Source organism: Liolophura sinensis, chromosome 1, assembly GCF_032854445.1.
Source record: "Liolophura sinensis isolate JHLJ2023 chromosome 1, CUHK_Ljap_v2, whole genome shotgun sequence".
Classification (NCBI taxonomy): Eukaryota; Metazoa; Mollusca; class Polyplacophora; order Chitonida; family Chitonidae; genus Liolophura; species Liolophura sinensis.
In genome coordinates, this window is record NC_088295.1 from 15,275,719 (window position 1) to 15,295,118 (window position 19,400).

General features: G+C 38.6%; 1 protein-coding gene across 1 annotated transcript in view; it reads right to left on the reverse strand.

The window, feature by feature from the left end:
* Positions 1-4,332: 4,332 nt before the first annotated feature.
* LOC135482066 (netrin receptor UNC5C-like) overlaps positions 4,333-19,400 on the reverse strand; it is a 53,122-nt gene continuing 38,054 nt past the window's right edge. Inside the window, 10 exon segments of the mRNA XM_064761898.1 lie at positions 4,333-8,095; positions 8,441-8,542; positions 8,847-8,965; positions 9,417-9,587; positions 12,412-12,558; positions 12,977-13,213; positions 13,652-13,818; positions 14,002-14,109; positions 16,151-16,573; positions 18,228-18,284. Of these exon segments, the coding sequence (XP_064617968.1) occupies positions 7,924-8,095; positions 8,441-8,542; positions 8,847-8,965; positions 9,417-9,587; positions 12,412-12,558; positions 12,977-13,213; positions 13,652-13,818; positions 14,002-14,109; positions 16,151-16,573; positions 18,228-18,284 (1,703 nt within the window). The 3' untranslated portion in view covers positions 4,333-7,923.

Consider the following 19,400-nt stretch of genomic DNA (forward strand, 5'->3'; position numbering starts at 1 on the left):
ATTGTTCAAAAAGTAAACTGAAAGGGCCGCCTTTTAACCTCAACATCAATACATAACAATTTCGAAATGAACGACATGATACGCAAGACAAAGCAATGGCATGTGAGACAAAGCAATGATATTCAAGACAAATCAATGGCATGTAAGACAAAGCAATGACATGTAAGACAAAGCAATTGCCTGTAATACAAAGCAGTGGCATGTAAGATAAAGCAATGGCATGTAATACAAAGCAGTGGCATGTAAGACAAAGCAATGGCATGTAATACAAAGCAACTGCCTGTAATACAAAGCAATGGCATGTAATACCATTAAAGGACATGCGAAGTCCCTTAAGTCTTCATTATAACCCTGAGGTTTGGTGATAGAAATTCAAATCTTTTACAGATTTCGGATATATATATATATATATATATGACATATATTAGTTGTTCAGGATTTTAATTCTATAGAAATAATCCATCAACTCAAATCTTCCTGGAACCGACCCTTGGGGCTTGCAACAGGGCTGTGTGCGATTTGATCATTAGGCCTACCACACCTATAACTTGGTCATATTCGACTCACCACAGGGGAAAAGGTGGAGATGCCACACACGGTCAATACAGATTAGCCTTCCAAAATTTTTAATTCAGTAGAAATTAATCGCTCAAGCCAGGACATTTATATTAGCAAATTTAGATGAGCCTTCTAAAACTTTCAACGTTTTACTATAGGGGTTGCATGCGGTTCGATCATTAGTCTTACTACACATGGCTAAATTTGTCATATTCGACTCGTCACTGGGCGAAAGGTGCAGTACGCACAGACAAAACTTTTGGTGTTTGCAATTATTGCCTTTCTTCTTCCACCTGGACAGAGAATGAGGAACTAGAACTGTCTGTAATACCACAAATGCGTGAATGGTTTTCAACTTTTGATTTAGTACAGAGCAGTTTGCGACATGTTAACATTCGTAGAACAGTCGTTCAGTAACACATTGATGCTAGTATGTCAAAATACACAGTCCGCTTTGGGAAATCATGCACGGTTAACTAGGCAGTCTGGTACAAATGACAAATTTGCGAGCACAGAGTTGAATGATTTTTCGCAAATTCAAAACTCTACAATTATTTTTTTCGAACATATCTCAAAACGCTACAAACACAGAAAGACAAAAGCAGGTTCGGAATCAGCGGTCCGAATTACACCGGAATAAATCAAAATTTATATCAAAATGCAAAACTTAAAAAAAGTTTTTAGCGGATTGTAATGTATTTTTCAAACTATGTAACCAGTAATGCTCTATATACATATCAAAGATATGTATGAATGTAATAATTACGTGGTAAAGATAATATCCGTGAGAATTTTGTTGTCAAATTTCAAACAACAGACTGCTGAAATTTGCAGTTTTCCAGTCTTCAGTGTGTAACAGCTAACACCAGAAAAATATTCATATTTGATATGGGGTTTAAGGCCATATCACATATTTCACTTGATACGATGGAGAACAGTGTTAAAGAAATTGGATACCGTGTTGAGCACCCCCTCCAGCCCTCAAATAAAATACCGCTCTTTCTCAGTTACAAATGACAAACCTTCTGACAAAGCCGAACCCCGAAGGGCTGGATTGAGCCGACAACTTCACTGGTCAAAAAGTAGTTTACAAACACAGATCTAAATTTGGTTCTTGTAATCAACGGTTTGGGGAAGACTTTATTTTAGATTAACTGACGTCCAATATATACAGGCGTTGCAGATGAGAGCATAAAAGCTAAATGCTACATGAAAAGAAAAGATAAATGAAATAACAATAGTACATCTCGTCTATCATTTATGCGCGTAGGTGTACATGTTTACTGTAAATATACTTATGGTAAATAAATACAATACAACAATACGTGAATATGTAAATTTGCAAAATAAATACGAACACAAACACAATAAATCAATGAAAAACTGTAAATATAAGACCAAATGCAAGTGTATATATACCAGAGACTGATTTTGTTTAGTTTATATAGTTGTGGATACACTTGGAAAAATGGTGGATCGAGGCCAGCTCGGAACCGACTCGACCGTTTTTGTACCAGCGAAAAACGATTACCTAATCCAAGCCGGCTCCAATTTAGGATTCACCAAACTTGGTGGCCTAAATTAGAACACCTCGGTTTAATCCACTTTTTTTGTCGGTGTAAATGCAAAACAGCAATTATATATAATTCCCCATGTAACAAGTCCAAGTTCGCACCCCTTCAGGTAAATTAAACGTTCCATCTACTGTAAACGCAAGTATCCATAAATGTGTGAACTGAACGGAGCCGGCTCTGAAGCTGGGCTTTCCAGTTCGGTACACTACTGTAACCTTGGCTTATTTAAGGTCGGTCTTCAGCAACCTGCGGGTGGTCGTGGGTTTCCCTCGGGCTCTGCCCGGTTTCCTCCCACCATAATGCTGGCCGCCGTCGTATAAGTGAAATATTCTTGAGTACGGCGTAAAACACCAATCAAATAAATAAATCAAATGAATATTTCAGGTCAAAATATTAATTTCTAAATTTTATAAGTGAAATAAAAGGACACGCAATCATGCTATGGCATCGTTCAAAGCCATAACAATACGCTTTACATTCAAAGGGATGTTAGAGTAGCGGTAAATAGAAGGTGACAATAGTTGTCATCTGTCGTGTTGCAGGATGTTGGCCAACTCTTCCAACTCCTCCATCCACGAGGACACCAAGGGAGTAGAGTAACTGTGCATATATGTGCACAACCACTGCATACCCCCTGGCTTAACGGGTGCATCGGAAGCAATTTTTCCCAGCACAAATGACGAGGGCACACGGGCAGCATGGGCCCTTGAAGCTTAGGGATACTGGACGGCTGGAGATGCACTGGCATAATTTTACGGGGTTTTTATTCTTCACATCAATAGCCGTTTTATTTGCTTAACGGTTTACATTGCACCTGTGTGAATGGGCATTTATTCATTAAATTGGTTTGACTTAACTTCTGATTTATTTGGCTTTTTTTACATTGTTTGTAGTTTGATGAAAAGTGGTACGGTCATGGCCAAACCGACCGTACTGCTTGCGACGGCACTGACTTCAAGATACTGGCGATCCAGCAAGTCTTACACTGAGACCATATGAGGGGAAAGCTTCAAGGTGAAAGAACCTGACTCCAACAAAACCCCAAACTAAAATCATGGGAGTCAAAAACATCCAGCGTGAACGATCATCATTTTCCAATGGCTCACAATAACAAATTTGTCAGGCCATTTTTAGCTAGATATTTATGTATACACATACTGCTTTGAAAGTTAATTCAGGTAATTATGATTGATTCGCTTCCATTGATTGATAGTTAATACCGTATTTGAATCAAACGACGACGGTCAGTATCATGGGAGTGGTAAAACTGTATGTCCCTTGAAAAACCGGGATCTGACAAGAACCAGACTCTCTAACACTGTGAATCTATGCGTCAAAACAGACATTCGTTTACCAGGGGTCAACCAATTAAACGTCCCAGGTCAATAATCGAAAGGCTTATTCCCCAAATGACGTTTAATACAAACTGCCAAAGCTGACAATTTATATAAAGTACAACATTAGGACGGAATCATGCAAAGATAAGCTGTAACAGTTGATGCAAAGCCTTCTTTCACACGGGAGAGAATCGCATCCATACCGGTAGATACAAAGTGAAACCTTCACGTAAGATCACCCAAGGAACCCTATGAGCGATGTGGTGCGCTTATTGACAAAAAAGGCCCAAAAATGGGCTGGGGAGCCTCTGAAATTTACCGGTGGTGGAAATCGGAGAGCCAGAGGTAAATCTATGGACCTTTGGCAAGTTACTTTTAAACTTTTCCACGTAGCTAAAGGTATGCTCACCATATTGGCGGAGGACAAGTCATCTTCAACGAACGTTAGACAATGCAAACGGCCTCCCGAGCGTCTTTGGTGGCTTAATGTCATAACCCCATGAACGGGGAGAGCTGGGCAAAACATGAATTGTCTGTCCAATAGGTGGATTTAAACAAGCGTCTTAGCGACTCAGCGTTTATCTATTTACTTGAGGTGTTTTTTTACGCGGTACTCAAAATATTTCACTTATACGACAGTGGCCAGCATTATGGTGGTGGGGGGAACCGGGCAGAGTCCGGAGGAAATTCAAGAGCATCCGCCGGTTGACGGCAGTCTTTCCCACACATCACAGGAGAGGATGCCACCATGAGCTGAACGAAGCAAATTCTGGAAGGTAAGTGAGAGTGCAGTATAGACTGCAGTATAGGCCCATGTAAACTGTAAAATTCAACCAAAACCACAGTGTTTAAGTAAAAGCCTTTTTTGTTTATTCACAATTTAATATATGTACAATACAAATATTAGAGTGAAAGCATATTCAACCATTTGCCACACTCCATGGTGTTAACAGCTATAGTCATACATACAGTCAAGCCAGAGGAGGCCCATCAACTTAAAGACACTTGGAGGACTCTTACACAAGGTAACATAACTGAGGGCCACCAGTGATAACGTTAAACATTTGACCAATGTAACACGTGTAGGTACAGATGCAAAATATATGTACACGGGGACATGAAACAGCCTAGAGAGTATCCACAACAAACTCCTGACAGTGACAGATCTACAGTACAGTGGGTGGGGCATCAGGTGTTTCATAGGCATTACACACAATCACAAACTCAGGGCTGGGGGTAGTATAGCATAGGTATGTAGAAATGACATTAAATAAAAATAGACTTTAAGATATAATCATTGGCAAGTGATTTTAAAACTTGTAACTGAAGAAAAACTGGTTTCCTTCAGGTCACCATATAGCTTTTTTCTGTTGGTTAAAAACATCAAAAGTGACTGATGGAGAAATGATTATTTGCACTCATCTGGGTGACTATAACATATACTTGTCCATGTACAGGAAATTTTAGCTACTTATAATGCCATCAGCTGAGTAAACCCATTCCATTTCCGTATGTGCTGGAGAACATTTAACGACCACCTAACTCTAAAAGAAATCCTAGAGGGTTGAAGTTTATTGTCAGTTTAAAAATGAACATTTCCTTTGCATAAGCTTTTGTCAGAGGTATATCAGACAATGTTACAAATGGAATTCCCCTTTATAAAAAATTGCCCACGCTTACAAAATACTCAGAAAAAATCATGGTTTAGAAAGTTTAGAAAATCTTGCATTTCTGTATTAAAATAAGACGATTAAAATCTGTGTTAAAAGTAGACGAGAAGTGGGTGAGGGGAAGACAACTGCATTCTTCTCAGGCAACATGTGATGATCAGAGCTTGCATGGTGGGACCAGATGCTATAGTAGTTATTTACATCCTTACTTCTCTCTGACTACATTTCTACCAAGTTGACTAGAATGTGGCCTTGCATACATCACCCTACATCATTTGACAATTTCACAATACAGACAGGTGTAGTGCCATTAGAGACCTGGAAGCTGATGTGACACAATGATGGTTGTAAACCAGGCACAGCCTCATTCACCATTTCACACATGAAAAACCTGATAATCACTACGTTTTGGGTATAATGGCCAAAGCCATACACTGTCCTCTTTGATCCCCAGTGTACCACGTTTTACATCACCAGAGCAATTTACAAATAGCAAATAACCAGACTCAACAATAAACTATTAGTTAGCGTCAGCTATGGCGAACCAGTTGAGGCAAAGGGCATGACAAAACACTGAAGCTGAACATAATTAAACCAACATTCTGTTCCAAGACATAAAACATTAATTCAATTACTCATGAATAGAAAAAAAAAAACTTGCTGTTTTGTGTACTGTATATTAGAGAATAGGTTTGTACATTTCCTTTACAGAGATTTTTTTGCCAACATTTACTAAAGAATTTATTTACCAAAGAAATGAGCAAAGATATTTACTATGAAATTCAGCTCCAAACTCTGTTTTTCTTAATAGTTTCTACAGAATATCACAGAAAGTTGCAAACAATAAATTCATAACTCTGTTAGGTCTTACTGAATTCCACCATAACAGCACATGGCTAAACATTTTTGACAGGGATATTAAAGTGACACTTCATCAAATATTTCATCTAATTCACATCCATATAGCAAAATGTCATACTACTCTACCGATCTCCAAGAGAGTACATTGTACTACAGCATTTGCTTCACATTTAACTTCTACACAAAATCATGTCTGAAATATGAGGGTCCTTTTCATCAGTTTACAGCTTAAATCATTCTGATGTTATCATTTACCCCTGCTGGAATTCACACAAATTCACAATGCTATAATACCAAAATTTTTCTCTTTTTTAATGATCTTTTAAGATTATATCTAATAAAAAAAAAAGTAATAGTATTTCTAACATTTCTGCTTTATACCTATTTTGCATATTTAACAATCGTGACTGACTTTTTTGTGATTGTTGTTTGAAATTCAGTAGTGAACTTTACATCAGATTTATAAGTGTAATTCTGCTCTGATTTCCATTGGTCGGCTAACAATCCTCCTCTGATTTCCATTGGTCAGCTAACAATCCTCCTCTGATTTCCATTGGTCAGCTAACAATCCTCCTCTGATTTCCATTGGTCAGCTAACAATCCTCCTCTGATTTCCATTGGTCAGACATCATTTAACTATGGCTAAATTACAACTTACAAGCAGAAATTATCCAAAATATTAGTATTTTATTTTCAAGAGTTTTCACTAGTGACATGATTCTTGATAGCATTATATTAAGAGTAGAGAATGAGGCCTGATCAAGATGAAACTTGCATGGATCCAAAGCTTTAGGAAACAAGATAGGGTGATTCAGCATACAATGTAGGCTGACAATTGGCAGTTTTGTGCACAGAGAGACAGTCCACTAACAAACAGGACAGGCTTTTAGTATTGAGACAATGACAGGACTGGTACTGCGACACCTAAATGCACCACATGACAGAGGTAAATAAAATGTCAACTGCCTTAGCAATAGTGATCAATGATTGTTTGAAATTCTTGTGGGATGCAACAATTCTCGTCCAGCTGATGCTGCAATTCTCTCCCAGATGCACCTGGTCTTCCGACTTGCAGCAAATCTTGTACTCATAATATACAAAGCTAAAACAAAGTCATTCATATTCTTTCTGAATGCTCAGAATTCCAGCACTATAAACAAAGATCTCCTGATGCCAGGAAGCAACAAAGCTCAGCATAAACAATCAATAGTTTCTCTCACACTGCCATTTTTATGTCAGCCAGACATCCCATTCTCTCTATATCCACACACAACATATCTTGGCAGTGCATCCATCAAACTAGCTGTCCTCTCAGCATCTTTGCAGATGCACATACCAGGCTGACTTAAATTTGTCCTAACACTGAATCCAGAAATACTCAAACACACACGCAAAATGAAAACAAATTCCTTTGTCTTCAGCTCTGTTTCTGCTTCCTATCACCTCAAGCTCACTGATGATTGAGCATATTTAATCCCCAGTGATAATCTTCAGTTCAAACAAGAGTCAGAAGTGACAGTTTCAATAGTTTCACTCTGAGAGTCAATTGTGTCTCTCCAAGTCAGTTGTAGAGGGGAAGTATTTCAATAAAATATCTTCTAATAGCACTCTTTTTCTCTACTGGTGGGAGTTTCTCCCAAAAGCACAAGAGTTGTTCCCCTTGATCCGCATCAGTCTAGAGCTGTGTCCCCTTTATTGGACACTTGGAGGTGAGTGAGCAGAAGGGTGATATCCACTGCGTGACCAGATGCGGAAGATAAGTCCAGAAATGACTGGATAGTAGCGGCACACCGGTGTACGGCAATTGTTCATGAACCTGGTCAAAGTCAGACTTGAAAGTTTGAACAACAACAACGTGTTCTCCAGTCATTGGTATTGTCTCTAAATGACCAATGAAATCATAGCCGTTCACCAGTCAGAGGGTCATAACCACGCCCCCATGTCTTTCTCGAGGATGGCGGAAGCGTCCAGTCGTCCCATGACACGTAGAATGTTCATTAGATCTGTGACTGCAGACTCCTCACGATGCCTGGCCTCCCACAAGTCCAGAATGTGATCTGTCGGGCTTGTCTTTGTAGCGAAGTAGTTGATATATCTGAAATGTTAAGGAACCAACAATCATAAATAAGGCATATGCAATACTGGAACATCGAGGAGTAAGAAAATAACTTAAGAGTCATTTAATACAAGCCTAAGAGCAAAACTTGACAAATGCATGTGTTTATAAGTGACTTGAGTGTTAAGCCACTATACATGGATTACGATCTCTGTGTTTTAACTGTGACTGTGCTTACAGTCAAAACATATGTATTTATATAATCTGTCTTTTGAATGTGACTATGTTCACAGTCAATGCATATGCATTTATATGATCTTTATATTTTAAATCTGACTGTGTGCACAGTCAATACATATGTGTTTATAGGATCTGTGAGTTTACCTATCGACAGTCAGGGCCTGAGCTAACATTCTCCAGTCGTTGCCCCGGGCATTAGGTGGATCCAGAAGCAGGCACAACTGGGCTCGCACATGACTTGGTAATCTGAAAATAGAATAAATACCTATGTACAAAAAAATTTCATGGAAATATTCAAATAATCAAAATATTAATGTAAAGTTAATACTCATATATATCCTCCAAATAAATGAGGCTGAGAAAACTTAAGGAATTTTAGCTTTATCTGCCGTAAATCTATTGAGAAATTTGGCAAGCATACATAATATAATGAGATAAATATACTGAGATCGTCAAACTGAATTACAGTATACTGCTTATTTATTATGCTAAGCTGATTAATTCATCAACTAGACCACTCTGACCTGTTAATCACATTCCTGTATCTTACCTAAACGAAGGCTTTATAGTATCCACAGTTGCCATGGAACCAAAACAGTTAGTGGAGTTGGCAGAGATGGCTGAGGATTTCCCTCTGAGAGTGGAGTGACCACTGGGGGTGGGTGGCGGCTACAACAAGAACAACAGTCTACATCAGACATCGTGCAATGGCAAACATTTACATATGGTTTTGTTTATCTGATATTGTAAAGTTGAATTTAAAAAACAGAACATTATAAGAACCCCTTCCCATAATTATGGAGTATTCTGTCTTTCAGTGCATTAAATTGCCAGTCTTTGGCAGAAATGCTTCCAAGTGAGCTTTGGGTGTCATGTCTTGAGAGACACTGGAAATCAACTTTCAACAGAAACCACTTTTCCACTGAAACTCAGCTGACATCTTATGTGCTATTAATTTTGTGTAGAAAGATTGCATGCCTCTTACAATGCCTAGCCTACCATACATTAATGCACTTGCAGCAACTAACAATTAATTCATGAACACACATAATTATTAAAACATGTTGTGTAAATTGTAATAATGAGATAATCATGATGTAGAGAGCATGACTATATTTACATCTTTAAGGCAGCTTGTAATGTGGAGGACTTGTCTGTTGTTGAGGATAGCCTTCTGGTACACCTGTATTACACAGGTGACATCCTGCTGAGCTCGCTCTACCATCTCCAGCGAGAAGGAACAGTGCAGGTTGTTCTGGTTCCCACTCCAAATGTGCCTGAACGGGATCTCCTGCAACAGATAGAAAAGAATCATTTACCAATCATTTCTGTATATAATGACCAATCGTCACAGTTACATCCTATATCCATTTAATTAAATTTAGAAAGAATCATTTACCAATCATTTCTGTGTAATAATGACCAATCGTCATAGTTACATCCTATATCCATTTAATTAAATTTAGAAGAATCATTTACCAATCATTTCTGTGTAATAATGACCAATCGTCACAGTTACATCCTATATCCATTTAATTAAATTTAGAAAGAATCATTTACCAATCATTTCTGTGTAATAATGACCAATCGTCATAGTTACATCCTATATCCATTTAATTAAATTTAGAAGAATCATTTACCAATCATTTCTGTGTAATAATGACCAATCGTCATAGTTACATCCTATATCCATTTAATTAAATTTAGAAAGAATCATTTACCAATCATTTCTGTGTAATAATGACCAATCGTCATAGTTACATCCTATATCCATTTAATTAAATTTAGATTATGTTTAAGCCCTAAACATATTAAATACATGTAGGGCCTACATGTGCATATCTTCCTGAATGTGGTTCTTAAAACTGAAATATATAAACAACATGCAATGCTTCTTGAAATTCTGACTATGGTCTACTCCCTGATAACAACAGACAATTAACTTCCAAATGGCCAAATTAAAAGCAAAATATAGTAAACTTTCTAGAATTTCCTAGGAAAACAGTCGTTTAGTTAGTAAAACAATCCTGAATTTTTGTTAAATTCTGTAAATTATCATCTGTGTCAATATTTGACTTGTCAGTGGGAATCCTTTTTCACTGAGCAATCTGTGACCTCTTGTGGATACCGGTAAGCTAATACCACATTCATTGTGTGACATAGATAATTCAATTTAGATATAATGGGCAATTTACAGGGGAAGGATAAATTTATTACAACCATAAAATGAAATTCTACAACAATATGCAGAAGACAATTATAAAAAGTTGTCATCATAAATCTTGTAGACTACACTGTATTTTCATGCTGTAAGAAAACCCCAGAGAAAAGAGTGTATTCTAATTTCATCCACAACGAGTTTTATGTGGGTATATGCCCTGTACATGAGCAGTCCTGGAGATTTATGGTTCTGCTAATGTTTGAATTTCTGTTTGATGACAGTAAATGGTCTGTACATAAGGTGGAGTTATGATGGCCAGTGTACAATGGCACTATTCATCTTCCCAATACTGACATTTTACTGCTGAGAAACTCAGTCATTAAGCAATTATCATCATGGATATTCGATACGTAGATCGTCATCCAACTTAACAACTACAACAAATGTTAGGTTAAAAATAAATGACAGAAATCATATATTTTTATAAACATCTGCACCGTGGCAAAACAAAGGAAATTAATAATTAAATCTCCTGACTGATAATTATTGTGCGGAGTGGAGCAGATTATGATTGATGACGTTGTAGAGGACATGGTGAATCAGTTATTTGCTCAACACAACCAGGCAAAGATTTCGCCTGCAATTAATTTCCTGTTATTAATTGTTGGTGTTTGTTATGTTTGGATACAACTTTAGTTCATCCATGTTTGTGTCCAGTAAAAACCCAAACAAATCTTTGTTAATGTCGCTGTCAACCTGGTGGACAAATCTCAGCCACGGAAGCAAATATTTATTGACGTGTTGCCATTTTTCCGCCTCGTGTGTGCCAAGGCTTGGACAAACACCACAGCTATAATACTGCCACGGAAACTGGTCACATGACCTCTCCTTGTCTCCAAATCCAGCAGTTATACTTTCATGCTGCTCTCCTGACATCGACCCAAACAACAATCAATTTTCTTTTGACGATTCTAAGGAATCCATAAAGCATGCAATAGACGCTGTAAATCCTTGCCACAACCACAACAACAAGATCCCGAAGCCTCCCTAACGCAGTTGCAAATAACAGCACCATTGTACTTGGTCAAGTCAGGACGATGTGGGAAATGTAATAATGTCTGCTTCCTCTCAATATCTCTTTCAAATATTTGTCTGTTGAGATTGACTAGCCTTGGTTTCAGTTGACACTTCTAAACTGCAACTTTAAAAATTTCATCAGGGGACTCTACTCTGAGGCGGGGGACAATATTGACCCATAGCTCTGTCATCTGCCATCTTCATTGTAACACGGCCGACATGTTCTCATCGCTCAAAGCCATTACCCAACTCAAACGTGACCTGGAATTTACCTCAATGTTAATCAGCCTACCACCTCCATTAGTGACAGCCAATGTCAATATTGTCTATCTCTTTGAAAACGCCATAGCTTATTCTCTCCCCCCCCCCCCCACCCCCCACTGTTAAGAGCCAGACCAGACTCTTAGAAAAACTTCAGTTTATTATTCAGAGAACTAATTCCTTTACTGTTCTACTATAACATCAATGCTTCAGTCGCTCACCATTGTCTACCCTTGTCCTACAACTCCAAAACAACATACCAAATCTGACCTTCCACATAACATTTTTTTTCAAAGATGTTTGCTTATTCTTTAATCTATGCTAAGCCATAATCCCTGTCCTAGCTAGCTCACCTTTCTCCCGGTGTTCTGACCTCTCAGCTGAACTCACACACCTGTGACCCCTGTTCCCTCCCCCTGCTAGGAGCTGACAGTGTGTAGTGAACATATACATCTAAACCAGTCTCATACCATAGCTGGGCATGACATTTTCTCTCAGGAAAAACACTGACATGAAAATACTGTTCTTGTCCCGAAGTCCAACCTATCACACCTTCTTCTTTTCTATATATAACACCTTGGCGGCATTACCCTCTCAGGACTATTTCCTTACTCACCTGGTAATTTGCTGCCAGTTTACTTCTCCACCCAAAGGACAATTCTTCTATGGTTAGACATAAGTTGTTTCCACCATCTTGAAAGAGAATCTGCTTTGGTTTATCTAGCACCCGGCCACCTAACTTACGCTCCACTTGAAAGACACTCTGAAAATTTAATGGAATTGTTGACAATGTGAAGACTTAAAACATTAACACATTTCAAATACAATTTGAAGGAAATACTACAACATTAGAAAAATAATTTTTTAGCCATTAATCATATCAATACTGATTCTTGTTACCGTCTCCTTGAATGTCTGTGAAAAATTCTTGCAAGAAAAGAAACAATGTCCAGTACATGTTTTAGTTAATATTTACAAGGCTACACCTAAATCTGTGTGGAAATTATAAGACATGTCAAAAGATACCTCCAAAATTATCACAACAGAGAGCAGCAAGTGTTACAAATATATTCCCTGTTACATTTCACTCATGTCTTCTAGTGTTTTTTTCCTTCAAGTGAAAGACCATAATTTTGTTTTGGAGTTGAATGTTAACAGCCAGGTGCCCTATATATAATTACCTCCAATGCATCTTGGGTATCTTCTATGACATACACACGGATATTATAATCCATGGAGGGAGGTGTGGCGGGAGCAAATGCAGCCAATCGTAGCACTTTGATGGCTCTGCTGCCCGGGACTGACTGGCCAATGACAGCATAGCGCTGTAGTTGCTCTGTCATGATGTGACAGTGGTTGGGGTCCAGCTGTGCGTAAAGGGGCGTGTTGATTGTCTCCTGTCCTAATGTCACTGTCTTCTACAAACAAAAAGTTTACCTTACTTATACTTGCTTATGTATTTAAACTATTTAATAATTACCACATAATCTTAACACACAATGCATTTAACCTACATGCAAAATGTCTTAATTCTGTATAATGCCATTTTAAATATGTTTATCTCATATGTAAAAACTTAATAAATTTACTAATATGTTACTTTTGAAAAATTATTACATAATCTTTCACATCTTACATACACAAGGACAAATCCTACTTTTGAGTCAATCCTATCTTCCTAGGACACCTTTGATGAACTTCACTAATCTTTCACACTTAGTAGGTCCCTACTTATTATGCAGTATGAAGATAAGTTATTGATCACTTTGAATTTATTTTTTTTACATAAAAAAACACACCCTATGTGTGTGCTAACACAAAGAAGGGATGGTACAGCTGGAGAGAGAGACGCGTACCTGCCACTGTGGGGGCTCATCAGCAGGTGTATCACTGGTGTATACAGAGAGGATCCAGCCCCCCTGCCTCATGCTAGCACAGTGCTGGATAGACAACACTACTGGCTTCTTAAACACAGCAGATGTCGGCCCACAAAACACAATAGGACTTAATATCGTCTGTTTGTCTGCAAGGAAAGTATGCAAAATGGACTGTAGTATTTTTTCCAAGGAAATAAAATTATTGTTCCAAAACTGTTGCTAAATGTCATATTCAAGCATTTTAGGAATATAGAAAGTCCTAAAAACATACAAAGTCAATGTACAGAAGAGCATGTGATATACAGAGAGTTATAGTGATGAAGTGTTACCTGTTAACTTGGGCCTGTCTTTGTCGTCTCTACACAGTGCCATGAAGATTTCCTCTGAGTGGCCTCGCCGTATGGCACCCTCAGGTATCGTCAGGCATACTCCAGCAGCTGTCAACACAAACAGGTAAAGACATGTAATCCACTGGAAATATCACAGGACCATCCACATACTGCATATGTCCCACTACTCTACACAGTATTAAAGGAAAAAAACATATAAAAAGGATTGCACTTACATACAAATGAGAAATGTCAGTTTGTATATTGCTTGTCAAAATGGTACGTTGTTACATGTATAGAGTGAGTCATAATCGTAATCAACTTCATACAACTTCAAACAGATCATATCTTATGACGACCACAGTCACATAGCTATGCTGTTTTAGTTCATGTCAATCAGATTGTGACATTTTTGAATCGTCCACAACAGATGGTTGAAGAAGGTTGTTTCCTGTTTTGTATGTGTGTGCTGAGCAGAACCTATACATTATAAGAGCTCTGGTCCAGTAGCCCACTTGCACAATGACCACATGTTCTGAAAACTTTCAAACAATAGGCTTTTTCATCTCATTTGTTATGTTTATGATAGGCATCTGTTTCTTAGTGCAGACATTATCCCCAATCTGGGCACACAAATATTTGGTATGATCATAGTTGTAAAAACTGTTTCTCTTCCCTATTTATACATGCAGTTTTTGGTGCAGGTCCGCATGTGTACCAGTAGCTGTTTCCCCATTGCAATTAACATAACAACAATAATGGACACATGGACATATACGTGTATATTTAGAATTAACAATCTTATTACTGTTAAAAAATCATGTGGTCCCATGTACAATGCTTTTGGTTGTGGCTAAGGAGCTTTCTGCCCACATGTATAATTATGTGTTGATCTGAATTGTGCCCGACACATACATATATCTAGGAAATAAGCTTTCTGCCCACTGCTAATGACAACAATGCTGTAGTAGTTGCTTCCATATCCTGAGAACTGGTCAGTCTACTTTAGTTTGATTATTTATAGCTAATCACAGTGACAAGTTGCCATGGCTTTACAGCAGAACAAAAAAAAACACGGGAGAGTTTACAAGACATCATAATGCATCACAAGATTTTCTACTGTTTGCTAAAGTACATTAGCTGCAGGCCCGAGACACATAACAATAAAAAAACTCAGTGAGATCTATCACTGTGCCAAGGTAATTAAGTTTAATGTACATTCTGTCTTTATATACAGAGGAACCAGGTGCAAAAAAAACAGGAGATAAATGTCAAGAAGAGTCACGACTGTAAACTGAACAAGTTGCTGACCACCCAGGTATGATCTGTTACCCTGATGCTAATTACTATGGTTTCGTCTGGATGTAAACCAGCCACGTCACAAGTGTCAGCTTTCAGAGAAGAACATAAAACTCTTCCAACACAGCTTTTGTGATCTTCTACAATGCCAGTATTTATGAGAAGAAACCCCACTCTTCACAGTGACTTTTTAAAAGAAAATGAAGCCTTGTTTGGTGTAATACTGAAAAAACCTAACAATACCTTCCGAACATGTATATACACGTCCACAGAAATAGGTATACGAACATGTTAGTGATGAGGGGTTATCTGTGTGATTCTGATTATAATCTCTCTAATATGGGGCCCTAAAACCATGTCATTTGCTACGGCATATGATCTCACACTGATCACACCTGACAGGTAATTACACCGACCAGTTGTGTGGTCAGCCTAAATGTACCATAGCAAATTCTCAACATGTCCACACTTGCCTGATTGACACATGGCCACTGACTTAAGCCTCATCTACATTATTCATGACATCAGTACCAGTCTCCTCAGAATCTAAGTGAACCACATGGCTTTACACTTCAAGGTGATCAGTGTGTATTAACTGCATGTAATATCAGAACATATAATCCACTGTACTGTGATCGGGTAGGTGCAATTCACAGCTTATTCACAGTAGCCAGCCAATATGGAATAAACAATTTCTCTTTCCCTATATTGCACAGGAAGTGTTTCACTCAGATAACAAATCAAAAAGATAAAAATATCGTCCTCACATGAAGATGTTACTGTTTTGTTCATACCTTCTTAATGAAAAATGGATTTTATCACTAAAACCAGATCCCACCGGATGGCCTACCTGACTCTGGCAAACTTAGTCTTCCGCCTCGACTGTCAAATGTGTTCCAGACCACTGCATCAATGTCCACATTACTGGGTAACTGTGATGTCACCTGGGACAGTCTATTAGCCACTTCACTCTCACCTCCAAGCAGTGGCCGGCTTTCTGAAGGCGATGCTTTCAGAGAAGCCTTGTCTTTAATAGTCAATTTTTCCACACTGTTTTTGAGATTGTGGCTAAGTGTGGGCTCAACAGGCACAGTTTTGCTGCCTTTTCCTAGGGTTCCCGAATGTCTGTTGGCTGGCGTCATGATTTCAGCGTAGGTGGGAAGGTTCTCCTTGGAGCTTAGGTGGTTGTTGTTGGGGCTATTAGGAGAGTCCAGAGAATTGTGATTCCGTACTGTAACCACTTGGGTGAGATCAGGCTGCACAGAAACCATGTCTACAAACAACAAAACACAGCAAAACAAAATATAATCTACACACACTTTCTTCCTTGAGAAACAAATAAACATGTTTGTCTTAAGTTTTTTTCCCTCAAAAGAAAGAAATCTAATCTGCTTGAAGAAATCAATACTATACAAAATTGTACATTTCTGGTTTTCTTGGCAAATGATAGATAAATACATCAAGGTGTTGAGCCTTTTACGTAACATTTATTTGCCTCGAGTATTTGTATGGTGTGTCATGTGGGTCTAAGGGAGATGAGGGGAGTTTGGGGGGGGGGGGGGTGCGTGTTACCACTGAGGCTTATGTCCTCCGCCTAGCTCAACACCTGACGGCAGCGCAATTCAATCTGCCCATATGTGGGCTCTAAGGTGGGTTTACTTCCTCTCCAACTGTTAATTAGCTGATGGTGATAGGTGCTGCGGTGGTTCACTACACGATACCTGACGCTGCATAATGTCCCTCCCAAACCACAACCTCTAATCCACCAGTCGCCCCAGCTTGCGCTCATTAGCTTTCCCTACTTGTTACATACCCCGAATTTACTTAACTAGTGTGTTGTATTCATAGGCTTCCTGTTAACCATAAACACATTCCCTGGCCCCAAATTTGTCATGGATCTAGCCCCTTAATAAGGTGTTTGTGACTATCTCTGAAGTAAGGAAATCTTACTTATCTTTCTGTACATTTCTTTTTATAAATGAAGTTGGAAGTTTGAGAGTGACAATTATGCAGATGGAGGTATTGTTTGACAGAAACCTCAAACCCTGGCATTTTGATTTGACTTTTGGAAGTTACAGTCAGTTGCTTGTGTCACTGTCAAGGAATGTACAGAATTCTGGGACAACACAGAGCGCAAAGGACAGTTTATAGTTGTCATTGTGACCATGTGCTACACATTATCCTGTATCCCATCTTACTGCGTGTAAATCAACACACACGATTCAGAATAGCAATTTGACTAACCAGGAACTTCAGCTTCTTGAAGTCCTACGACATGTTATTAGACACAATTCTAAGTGAACAGATTATATCCAATTCTCACACTTAGATGTACACACTACAATGTGTATGTTCAACTACTGCCTATTCCATGATAAAGAGGAAATAATAAGAAACCTTTCATTTCAACAAGATAAATAACATTCACTGGGCAAAGCTCTACCATCTGTTATCTGTTCTATATACACATCGGAATTTAATGGTTAACCTAATCCATAGCTTTACCTATCCTTGTCACCTTGATATACCTGGTTAAGTTTATGATGTTTGTTGTGGGCTTTATTGTCCTCATGCTGTGGCTTACATTAACCCACCTCAGCATGAAACACTTCAACAGGATTAACTTCAAGAGCTGTTTGTTTTACTCCACTTGTTCTCATTTCCACCCCATCATGTTTCACTTTTGTTTCATTCCCTACAATGTTTCTTTTTTTCTTCTCCTCTCTGTTTTGCCCCACCTAGCACCCTCACCTTTCAGGCACAATGGGTAACCAAACAAATACGAGGACTGGGCATGTGGTAGTAATGTCAGGGAATAGAGGGGGATATGATATCCACCAAATGGGCCTGGTATGTGGGCCATGGTGCACACCAGGCAAACTATGCGGGCTGACCAGAAACACTGGTATTTGTGACACTGCACTGACCTTGCGTTTGTTTATTCACTTTCTTCATTTCGCTGTCCAGTGGTGGGAGATGGGACTCTGTGAAAATGGAATATTGAAAAGTAATATGTTAGTGTCATGGTTTTATCACTGATCTGTCATCTTTCCTCAGCCTGGCTGTCTATCATGGTCAGTGGACGTGACTGAGCCAGAATCCGCCTCACATCAGAGTAACACCGGATAGTCATGTCCAAACTCCCCACTGGTCCCCGGCTACCTCCTACCACCATGTTGGACCCTCCAGCCATCCCCTGGTCATCACAGCAGGGAATTGACTCAAAGCTAAGGACTCTATCTTAAACCTGCCTACAATAATTCTGATAAATGACTTTATGAAACTCTATTTCCCAGGATTAGATATGGTGGTAGATAACCTCCAACAGATATCTGTATGATAAGTCCCTTGCTTTCCCCTGCCCATAAACCATCCTCTGAAAACCCACACTTCAATCTGAATGAAAGTGCTGACCAGCCCCATATTGCCCCACCCTCTCTTATCCATTTCTGTTAACAATCATACACGGGTGCAAGGGTCAAGCATGGACATCATTTCCCAAGACAATTTTCTAAAAGCTTTTGTAATCCAGCATCTTGACAAAGCTGATTGCAAGTGATAGAACTCTGTGTCCATACACCTTTAAAGAGCACAGAAACATGAAGATAACTTAAGACCTATAGAAATTGAAGCAAAGCACTGCTTCCTAAATGTTCTTTCACTTTGTCTTCCTTAATGTCCAACTAGAATGGAGAAGATGACACCACAGACCTGCCAGGGGTACAAAAGGTACATTATATTCAACCAAGAAACTTGGTATGGTTTTACTTGGTATGACTTTGGTATTATGATTATATTCATCATTTACAAACTTGCACAGACATGTACACATATATGTAACATTTACATACCAATTCATGTAGGTTACTACTGAACTTGTTATCTTAGGTAGGACAGCTATCATAAATAGCTACAGGCCTCTACAATGTAATGCCTGAAACCAGAACATGTAACTGTTTGTCATTACTTTCATCCAGTCGACGAACTGTGAATATTAACTATTAAAGTGAGGGAGGTTTTGGTGTCAGAAGTGGGATAAGGTTCACTTTCCTTCCAGTGATGGACATGGTTTAGTTATTGATTGTTGCTGGCAATCCATC